This window comes from Ochlerotatus camptorhynchus, unplaced genomic scaffold (genome assembly GCF_037179485.1).
Source record: "Ochlerotatus camptorhynchus isolate MF236.1 unplaced genomic scaffold, CSIRO-AGI_Acam_v1.1 ptg000185l, whole genome shotgun sequence".
Taxonomy (NCBI): domain Eukaryota; kingdom Metazoa; phylum Arthropoda; class Insecta; order Diptera; family Culicidae; genus Ochlerotatus; species Ochlerotatus camptorhynchus.
The window spans coordinates 3,675,909-3,687,500 of NW_027040675.1; the positions used below are offsets into that span (position 1 = coordinate 3,675,909).

At 43.1% G+C, this 11,592-nt stretch overlaps 1 protein-coding gene across 1 annotated transcript in view; it reads left to right on the plus strand.

Moving 5' to 3' along the window:
• The first annotated feature begins 1,946 nt into the window (after positions 1 to 1,946).
• Positions 1,947 to 11,592, plus strand: part of Hmu (Hemomucin) — a 10,094-nt gene continuing 448 nt past the window's right edge. The window contains exons 1-4 of the mRNA XM_065223142.1: positions 1,947 to 2,373; positions 4,406 to 4,611; positions 4,681 to 5,727; positions 10,918 to 11,592. The exon at positions 10,918 to 11,592 is cut by the window's right edge and continues 448 nt beyond it. Of these exons, the coding sequence (XP_065079214.1) occupies positions 2,258 to 2,373; positions 4,406 to 4,611; positions 4,681 to 5,727; positions 10,918 to 11,408 (1,860 nt within the window). The 5' untranslated portion in view covers positions 1,947 to 2,257 and the 3' untranslated portion in view covers positions 11,409 to 11,592. The remainder of the gene's footprint in view (positions 2,374 to 4,405; positions 4,612 to 4,680; positions 5,728 to 10,917) is intronic.

Genomic DNA, 11,592 nt, shown 5'->3' on the forward strand with positions numbered 1-11,592 from the left:
TTCAGCTGATTTTCCAAATCCTGCCCGGCGTTCTCCAATCGCTCGAAGAGATCATCCAACTCGAATAGGTGCGGTTCCAAATCACCTCCTTCTCGTTTCTCGTAAGTTTAAGTTGCACAACTTTTTGAGAAGGGACACCATAGAAGTCACGGTGACTTTTTCGTAATACTTCTGTAAATTATCCCAGAAATCGCGGGCTGACTCTGCTGTCTTTATGAGGCTGTATTGGTTGTCCTCAATGCACAACCCCATAGTTGCGCGCGCCTTTTTATTATCCTTGGTCCATTGGGCCGTTACAGGCTCCGGCTTGACACCATCGATGACGTAGAACAGCTCCTCCCTGGTCAGGAGCATCTCCATCCTGAATTTCCAGGACTGCCAGTTTTGATTGCTCAGCTTCGAAAACTTGCTGATTGTGTCCATTTTCCTGGCTGTTGTACTAACAGTCACGCACACCGACAACAGCAACCAAAAATTTTTGCACCGACTGGCGGTTTTCGTCTGTTCCGACGAAAAAATGTTTCCTCTTTTTACGAGATAAATAACAGTTTATCCTCACAACCTCCACTGGGCCCATAGCCTGTAGGCCAAGGTGGACAGGTTCAACAGTGGATCTTCGTCGGCTGAAAAGAATAACCCGGAACGAACACGAAATACTTTCGAAAGAGAAAAACACGCGGTTGCAAAGTTACACGTTTTATTCAAGAATGGAAAGCAAAAAACAACAGGCTAACTATTGGTGATGAGCGCCAAGGTTATTATAATGATATGCGCTACCAAGATACATATACTAACGAGGGGTGCACTGATGTAGTTCATCACATATCATTATATCATCTAATGATTGCATAATTTCGAAATATATTTTTTATAGCAAGTGAGTGGAAGCAACCCTGCAGTGAAGGATACATTAATTCATACAAACATGCCGCCATTACCGAGCATGGAAAGCCGATAGACAACCCTAATAAAAATAACCATAAGAAAGAGCTTAACGACGTGTTCGGGGTATCATCCAAATCATTTGAGATAGTTCTACCAACAATCAATACGAAACTAACGATTTTAAATTGGCTCACCACTTTAGTAGCCTATTGGTCCCAAGCAAACGATTAACATACCCTATTCTAGTTGAAATTCTATTACTACATTATGTTTGTTTTGATTCGCTATGAAAGTTTGACAGATAACATCAGGGGTGTGTGGATTCATGCAGAACATGCAGGGGTGAGTGAAATAGCTTGGGACTGCTTGGGACCGTTGTTCTGGTACTGAGTGAGCCAAAAATAATAATGATTTTCTTCGGGACCCAGTGGTCTTAGAGTTACCTCTATGCTGGTACTCTCTTCGGTCCCAAGCTAATCGATTCACCCCTCGAAACATAGGAAAAACCAATAACCCCTCATTTTATCTGTCAAACTTTCATAGCGAATCAAAACAATCATTGCGTAGTACTAGAATTTCGACTAGAATGAGGTACGTTAATCGTTTGCTTGGCACCAATAGGCTAGTCAAGTAGTGAGCCAATTTAAAATCGTTAGTTTCGTATTGATTGTTGGTTCTACCATCCGGGTTACCGTTCGTTTATGGTATTTATTTATTATGGAGAAGAATAACATTCAGGATATATTGCAAAAAACAGACAGGGATGCATAGATGCATAGACATAGAAAATGGAGGTACGGAACAGAAAAAAATCTGTTTTTTTATTTCGTTTGAAGCGTATGAGAATGTCAGTTTGTGGATAAAATGGATGTGGGAAGTGGAAATATTGTCCCCCTGTTTTTTTTTACCAGACCCCGCAGATTGGACCATTTCACCTCCATTCCTCTAATCAGAAACATCGGTGTTACCTGGACTGAACATTTTACTCAAACCGAAACACTGACGAAGTCGACCCGAACTTTGACAGTTTTAGCCAGTGTGAAAGCAAAACGATTAGTGATTCCGTCCGCGGTTGTCTTTTTCTTTTAGTCGCGGGTTGTGCCGTGTCATCAATAGAAAGATCAGATTCTTTTTGTGGTGCGGTTTTTTCGGAACCGTCAGGGGTGACCACATCCCACATCTCTTGTTCCAGTGATTGCTGGTCAGAAATTAGTGAATTATTGCGTATCGATTCGTATCGCAGCGATTTGAGCAATCGGTGCCAAATTTATTCCATTTTTTAGGCGACAAACGCCAGTTCCCAGTGCCGGTATAGACGTAACACTCTCCTCATCAGAAGAGGGCCCCTGTCAGGGCAAAAAGAATAAGCAGGATGGGTCTCATGTACAAGATTCGCATCCGGGTGATCAATTTCCTGGTGTTCTTTTTCCTGGTAGTTCTACTGCCGGGGCTTCCACCGAAAACCACGTTCCCCTTCGAAGGGTTCAGGTAAGTGCATTGATTTGATCGCTACCCAGTCGCATAAAACATGTAACGTTCGATGGTGACTTTCACCGCCCCGACGACGACGGCGGCCACCGTCGCTAAGTGGTTGCGTTTTCGGTCTCGGCTCTCGCTCATTCATTCACTATTTTCTGTCACCTTGTCCTTGTCCTTGCCACGGTGTTGTTGTTGTTGTTGTTGTTGTTGTTGTTGTTGCTCGCGCTTTATTGGTTCTTTCTCTTTTCGACGGTCGTCTTCATCATCGACTAGACAAACTCGAATACACTGGAAGAAAACTGTTGCAGGATTTTGATTTGAATTTTGTTAGTATGATGTCACTTGGAGTTGCTTATTATGGTTGTTGGTGTTGTTTATTAATTAATTATGATAAAAGCCCAATGTCTGTGTATAACGCACCTAGCCAACCAGACACAGAAGCGACGGCCACAGATCACAGACCTTGAGGTGGTTGAAGTGGAAAACTCTAAATGGTGTGAACAATGTTGTACGATAGAACATAATGTTCTATCGTGCAATATTATTTTGCACGACATGACAATGGGCCTGGTACATTTGGCATGAGAACCCTTGGCATAACAGAATTCAAACCGGAATGCTTTATTTTCTCGTTGTTTTCCTTTCAACTATACTCCCACGCACTATAAATGAATATTCATAAATGAGAGAATTTTCTACTTTAATAAATATTCGAAGAACGGACATTCTCTTTATGAAATATTCAAAGAAGGGAATATATTCTCTTTATTAAATATTCGATAAAAAAAAATAATTATTTCCTTCTATATAGAATATTTTAAGAAGGAAATATTACCACAAATCACAAGTCATCATTGATTGTAAGTTACTGTAAGTTTCCAAAATATGGCGATTCATAGCGATTATGTCAAACGTCATCATGCTAAATGTAAAAGACCCTGTATAGGAACCATATTATTTATCAAGCTACTGTTATCAGTAAGATTAGCATGTACACCAGCTGCAGCAGTTGCATCAGAAACTTTGTACCGTGTCTTGCTTATCAATGTAAGAAGGTACTTTGTTTTTTCGAAGCTTGCAGCCTCCTATAAAAAAAAATGCTTATTTGCTTCAAATGAGGTGAGCAATATGTCCTAATCCAAATCATCTACTGAACACGTTTGTACGCTGCATGCACATAGTTCATCCACCCCTTGGAAGCATATTTTTTATTTTTATTCTTTGGCTATTACGTCCCAACTGGAACTTTACGTCGGTTCTCAACTTGTGTTGTAACTTCAGTCTCATCCCGAAAAATTCCTACACCGGGCCGGGAATGAACCCAGCCACTTCCAGCATGGTCTTCCTTTATAGCTGCGCCTTAACCGCCTGGGAGAAGGGAGGCCCCCGTTGAAGCATACATTTCAGTGCCAACATTTCAAAGGGGCGTAATTGCATTTGTAAACAATGACTCTAGTCGTCGATTTCTCGCTTAAAAGTTCACTCATGAAAAATAATAACACCAATAGGTAGAGCAATGTTTGCTCTACTATCTTGCATTGTTATTTAGAAGGGGTAAACTTTTAGTTGCGAGAAATCGACTGCAAAGCTATTGTTTTCAAAAGCATTTACGCCCTTTGAAATGTTGGCACTAATTTATGCTTTATCAGTGTTCTTTTCTTATTGCGTTTGAAATGTTCCATAGAAGCAATTCCGATGAGCTTTGAGCTGGAAAATAAGAGGCATGTCTGTAGTAATCAAATCGATTACTTCCGTAGTATCCAGAGATTCATGTCTCAAGGCGATCAAAGCATTTGTTGCTTCGTTTTAAACCGACTTGGATTTCTATTCAATGACTTACAGTTTTGATTTGAGTCAACCTTGGATTGACAACAACGACGCATTACCGTATCCCGCAAAAATCTCATCCTCCTGTTGAACCCAGTCCACATTTGCATGATCATCACGTACGCACGCTCTCCCACTCGAGCAGTAATTATCATTAGAGAGTGGCATGACTAGCTAATCGATCAACTTTGCCATACCTTTCTCGCGCGCACAGCATACCTCCGCTGAAGGAGCTTAAGGGAGGCTTGGAGCCGAACAACCACCTGGACAATGCCGAGCGACTGTTCGAGGGCAAAGTGTACGGCCCGGAGGCACTCCTGGTGCGGGGCAAGGAAATCTTCACCACCGTCCACGGGGGCGAAGTGCTTCGCATCACCGGTCAACACATCACACACGTGGCCAAGTTCGGCAAACCTTGCGGTGAGTTTTCCCCTCCCATCGGTACCTACATACCTTTGAATGAAGTAATCTCTGAACAATTATTTGCAGAAACCTCTGTGGAGGAGGAAATTTGCGGTCGTCCTCTGGGATTGGCCTTCGATACGCAGGGTAATAATCTGATCGTGGCTGATGCCTACTATGGAATCTGGTTGGTCGATCTCATCAACGGAGACAAGATTCAGCTCGTTTCGCGTGATGTCGTCCTGGATGGAAAAGGCGTCAACCGTAAGCCGCGCCTGTTTAACAGCGTAGCCGTGACCAAGAATGGCGATATCTACTGGACCGAGTCGACGTCCGATGTCGATCTCCAGGATGGAGTGTTCACTCTCTTTATGAATCCTTCCGGTCGGCTGTTCCATTACGATAGGAAAACCAAGAAGAACACTGTCCTGCTGGATCGTCTGTACTTCGCCAACGGCTTGGCTCTGAGTCCAAACGAAGACTTCGTAGTGGTTGTTGAAACCATGGCCTCGTTGATTCGACGTGTCTACCTAAAGGGACCGAAGGCCGGAACGGACGATATCTTCGTCGACGGTCTGCCTGGACTGGGTGACAACCTGATCGCCAACGAGGAAGGCCTCTGGGCACCGCTGGTTATGGCTGCCGACGAGGTGAATCCCTCGCTGACACGCCTCTTGTCTCGGGTTCCATTGATTCGTAAGTTCCTTGCCCGTATGCTCGCTATCGCCGAGATGCCGTTCCGTATGCTGCACCAAGTGTTGCCCACCGTCCACACCCAACGGCTGCTGCACGCCATTGGACACTTCGAGACCATGTCATTCGCCAGTCCCGATCGGGTGACCATCGTCCGCCTGGATTGGAACGGAAACATCGTCGGATCGCTGCACGGATTCGACAAGTCGGTCTCTGCGGTTTCGCACGTTGCCGAGCTGGGAGACTACCTGTATCTGGGATCACCGTACAACAAGTATCTGGCTCGCGTCCAATTGCCCAAGGCGCCGAAGATGCGCGTGCAAAACGTTCGCTTTGAACCGGCGGTGGAGCCGAGTGTAGCTAAGAAGCCGGAGGCTGCAACTACGACGACGACGACCACGCCGAAGCCAACTACTACCACCACTACGACCAAGAAGCCAGGTATGTACAATTGGGAGAATTTTTGAATATGCGGTTTAAGAACTTATTTTCGTGGTTGTATCTAGAGGTGGATTACTACTACACGGGGGAACTCTGAAGGTTAAGTTGAGCAAGTATGCGTTTGGGTTTTTGTTTGATTCAGTTTTACTAACCGAGTGGAGTTTTGCATACGTAACCAGTGTGTTTCCCGAAGGAAGAAGTTTGCTTGATTACTGAGCAGTCCGTTAGGAGTAGACAAGGCAAGATTGAAGACAGACAAGACTGAAGACAGACATGGCAAGACTGAAGGTAGACAATCCTGATGGCAGGCAAGATTGAAGACAGATAAGACTGAAGACAGACATGGCAAGACATTACCTAAGACACATACAAGACTGAAGAGAGCCAAGGCAAGACAAGCAAGAGAAGACCATACATACCAAGACTGAAGACATAGACAATACCGAAGACACAGACAAGACTGAAGCCACATACAAGATTGAAGACAGATAATACTGATACTGAACATGACTGATACTGAAGATACGGACATGACTGAAGATAGACAAGACAAGACATTACCTAAGACACAGACAAGACTGAAGAGAGCCAAGGCAAGACAAGCAAGAGAAGACCATACATACCAAGACTGAAGACATAGACAATACCGAAGACACAGACAAGACTGAAGCCACATACAAGAATGAAGACAGATAATACTGACGATAGACAAGACAAGACGAGACAAGACTGGAGACACGGACATGGCTGAAGACATACAAGGCAAATCAAGACTGATGACACTGACAAAACAAGACTGAAGACTCTAGACAAGACTAGACTGAAGACAGATAAGACTGAATACAAACAAGACAATACGGAAGAGACAGACAAGACTGAAGATAGACAAGACAAGACTGAAGACAAGCAAAAGAAGACAAGACATGCCAAGACTGAAGACACAGACAATACTGAAGACACAGACAAGACTGAAAATACAGACAAGACTGAAGACAAACAAGAGAAGACAAGCCATGACAGGACTAAATATACAGACAAGACTAAAGATACAGACAACATTGAAGACACAAACAAGACTGAAGACACAAACAAGATTGAGAACCCAGACAAGACTGAAGATACAGACAAGATCGAAGACAATCAAGAGAAGACAAGACATGACAAGACTGAAGACACAGGCAAGACTGAAGATACAGATAAGACTGAAGACACAGACAACACTGAAGACACAGCAATGCAACACAAGACTGAAGACAGACAACACAAGTCAAATCTGAGGAATACAAACAAGACAAGATAAGACTGAAAACACAGACAAGACTGAAGACAGACAAAGCTGAAGACAAACAAAACTGAAAACAAACAAAACGAGACAAGACTGGAGACACGGACATGACTGAAGATATACAAAGCAAAGCAAGACTGATGACACTGACAAGACAAGACTGAAGACTCTAACAAGACAAAGCTAGACTGAAGACAGATAAGACTGAATACAAATAAGACAATACCGAAGAGACATACACGATTGAAGATAGACAAGATAAGACTGAAGACAAGACATGCCAAGACTGAAGGCACAGACAATACTGAAGACACAGATAAGACTGAAAATACAGACAAACAAGAGAAGACAAGCCATGACAGGACTAAAGACACCGACAAGACTGAAGATACAGAAAACATTGAAGACACAAACAAGACTGAAGACACAAACAAGATTGAGAACCCAGACAAGACTGAAGATACAGACAAGATCGAAGACAATAAAGAGAATACAAGACATGCCAAGACTGAAGACACAGACAAGACTGAAGATACAGACAAGACTGAAAATACAGACAAGACTGAAGACAGACAAGACAAGACTGAAGACAGACAAGACTGAAGACAACCAAGAGAAGACAAGACATGACAAGACTGAAGGCACAGACAAGACTGAAGACACATACAAGACTGAAGATACATACAAGTCTGAAGACAGATATGACTGGAGATAGACGATACAAGACTGAAGACACCCCTAGTAGCACGCTTGTAACAAATCAATTGTAGAAACTTATATACGACTTATTTCAGTCATAAACAAGTTGCTGTAACTTGTTCTGATGAAAGTGTGCTACGCGGGACGGACATTACTGAAGATATACAAGACAAGACCCAAGACACAGACAAGACTGAAGACAGACAAGACAAGACTGAAGACAAACAAGAGAAGACAAGACAGACAAGACTGAAGACAAACAAGAGAAGACAAGCCATGACAGGACTAAAGACACAGATAAGAATGAAGATACAGACAACATTGAAGACACAAACAAGACTGAAGACACAAACAAGATTGAGAACACATACAAGACTGAAGATACAGACAAGATCGAAGAAAATAAAGAGAATACAAGACATGACAAGACTGAAGACACAGACAAGACTGAAGATACAGATAAGACTAAAGACACAGACAACACTGAAGACACAGAAAGGCAACACAAGACTGAAGACAGACAACACAAGTCAAATCTGAGGAATACAAATAAGACAAGATAAGACTGAAAACACAGACAATACAAAGACAAAGCTGAAGGCAGACACGACTGAAGACAAACAAAACTGAAGACAAACAAAACGAGACAAGACTGGAGACACGGACATTACTGAAGATATACAAGGCAAAGCAAGACTGATGACACTGACAAGACAAGACTGAAGACTCTAACAAGACAAGACTAGGCTGAAGACAGATTAGACTGAATACAAACAAGACAATACCGAAGAGACATACAAGACTGAAGATAGGCAAGATAAGACTGAAGACAAGACATACCAAGACTGAAGACACAGACAATACTGAAGACACAAACAATACTGAAAATACAGACAAGACTGAAGACAAACAAGAGAAGACAAACCATGACAGGACTAAAGACACAGACAAGACTGAAGATACAGACAACATTGAAGACACAAACAAGACTGAAGACACAAACAAGATTGAGAACACATACAAGACTGAAGATACAGACAAGATCGAAGACAATAAAGAGAAGACAAGACATGACAAGACTGAAGACACAGACAAGACTGAAGACACAGACAAGACTGAAGATACAGACAAGACTGAAAATACATACAAGACTGAAGATACAGACAAGTCTGAAGACAGATATTACTGAAGATAGACGATACAAGACTGAAGACACGGACATTACTGAAGATATACAAGACTAGACCCAAAACACAGACAAGACTGAATATAGACAAGAGAAGACTGAAGACAAGCAAGAGAAGACAAGACATGCCAAGACTGAAGGCACAGACAATACTGAAGACACAGACAAGACTGAAAATACAGACAAACAAGAGAAGACAAGCCATGACCGGACTAAAGACACAGACAAGACTGAAAATACAGACAACATTGAAGACACAAACAAGACTGAAGACACAAACAAGATTGAGAACACATACAAGACTGAAGATACAGACAATCAAGAGAAGACAAGACATGACAAGACTGAAGATAGACGATACAAGACTGAAGGCACGGACATTACTGAAGATATACAAGACAAGACCCAAAATACAGACAAGACTGAAGACAGACAAGACAAGACTGAAGACACAGACAAGACTGAATATACAGATAAGACTGAAGACACCGACAACACTGAAGACACAGCAATCCAACACAAGACTGAAGACAGACAATAGAAGTCAAATCTGAGGACAAATACAAACAAGCCTGAAGACAAACAAGACAAGAGGCTCATAAAGCAGTCAAGATATGCATGACATTCGAAACAGACAAGGCTGTGCAGCCAGGCAAGGTAGACAAACAAGACGATACAGACAAGGCAAAAGAGTTAGACAACACTGTTAAATCAGACGAGATAGTGCAGCCAGACAAGGTAGGCAAGTTGGAAGAGGTAGACAAAACAGAATAGGCAGACAGACAAATCTGACAAGGTAGGTACGACTGATGAGGTAGCACAATTTGACTAGTTAGAAAATTTGTTAGAATACAAATGAGACAGATGAGAGATAGATGAGGCAGTTGACAAGTTTATCCAAACAGATAAGAGCAGTTCCACGCCAAATGACGAATCGATCTGATGCTACCTTCTTCGGTTTGCATGAAACAGTGCATAATTGTTTGTTGTGGCCAATCATTCCTTGAGATTTGAGCTAAAATTCGGCCATGTTGAATATCGCAAAAAAAAAAACTTTGTCTCAGACGTAATTTCGATTGGAAATATCGAATACGCCATTTTAAGGTTTTTGCATGAGGCAAAAAGGGCGGATTTGAGATCATATGTTGAATGTAGATAAGATAGACGAGGCAGACGAGACATACACATCAGGCAAACCAGGTACGACAGATGAGGTGGAAAAAGTAGACGAATTAGAAAAAGACAGACGCGACAGATGAGGCAGATGAGATAGACAAGATAGATAAGACGGATGCCGAAAAAGAAGACAAATTAGACAACACAAAGAAGATAGATGAGGCAAATTAGACAGACAAGACAGACATTCGGGCCAGTGAAGTCAGACAGAAAGAAAGACGAAATACAAGTTAGACATGTCAAACAAGACAGATGAGGTGGACAAGATAAAGATAAATTGGATCAGGCAGACAACATAGACGAAATAGACACAAAGTACGAGCAAGCCACGACAGACGAGGCAGACAAAGCAGACGAGATAAACAAGTAAGAGAAGACCGACTAGCCTAGACTAAAGAGACTGAATTGGGTAAAGAGGCGACATCTTATCCATTTGACAGGTCTTCTGCTCGATTGGAATAACTTTTATTATGAGTTTGACAGATAATCTCGACATGTTGTCTCTTTATAAATTCAGGCTCTTTAGCCTAGACTAGACAAACTACACAGAACAAGATACGAGTCAGCCAAACAGACGAGACAGATGAGGCAGGGAAAGTAGACACGGCAGGGAAGGTAGACACGGCAGGGAAGACAGACAGAAAGATGATAGTCATAATGCCAATAATAATCTGCTACTTTGGGTTGCCTAAATCTAGCGTTCAGAATCCAAAGGGCTTAATCTGCCTTCGCTTATATGCAAGAACTGCAAAAATGTTCATAGAATCCGATTCTGAACGCTATAAATATTTCCATTACTCATTTACCTCCCTCAAAAATTGACAAAATTTCCGTATGAATCCAGTGACCACTACTACCACTACAACCACCACAACACCGAAACCACCTACCACTACCACCACCACACCGAAGCCAACCACTGCGAAGCCAACCACCGCGAAGCCAGCTACCGCGAAGCCAACCACCGCGAAGCCAGTGACCACCACCACAACCACCCCGAAGCCCACCACTACGGAAAAGGCTACGCCAAAGCCAACCACAACCACCCCTACAACAACTCCAGCCCCACCCAAGCAGCAGGAAAGTCCGCCCAAGCCGACTACCGCGCAGAAGCCAGCCACGTCGGCGGAGAAGCCCGCTCCGACGGAGGCTCCCAAAAAGAAGGAAAAGAAGAAGGAAAAGGCCACCCCCACCACTACCACGACCCCGGCGCCCGCTCCGGAGCGAAAATCGGAACCGGCTCCGATCCACGAGAAGATCCCGAACGATACGCCGAAACCAAAGCAGGAAAAGCTCCGGGTGATCAAGAGGGGTGGCGAACAGGGCGAGCTGTAGTGTCCCTTCGATGCGAACGCAGCTGCGAATTCAAGATGGGTGAGTTTCCGAAAGAAAACGCACAATCAGTCTTTGGTTAAACACACGTTTGAATAAAGTTTCTTTTTTTTTGTCATGGGTTGAGGTGGCGAAAAACGCGGGTGCAACACGCGGTGAGAGCGGCAGCTATTCTCCACTACCTCCT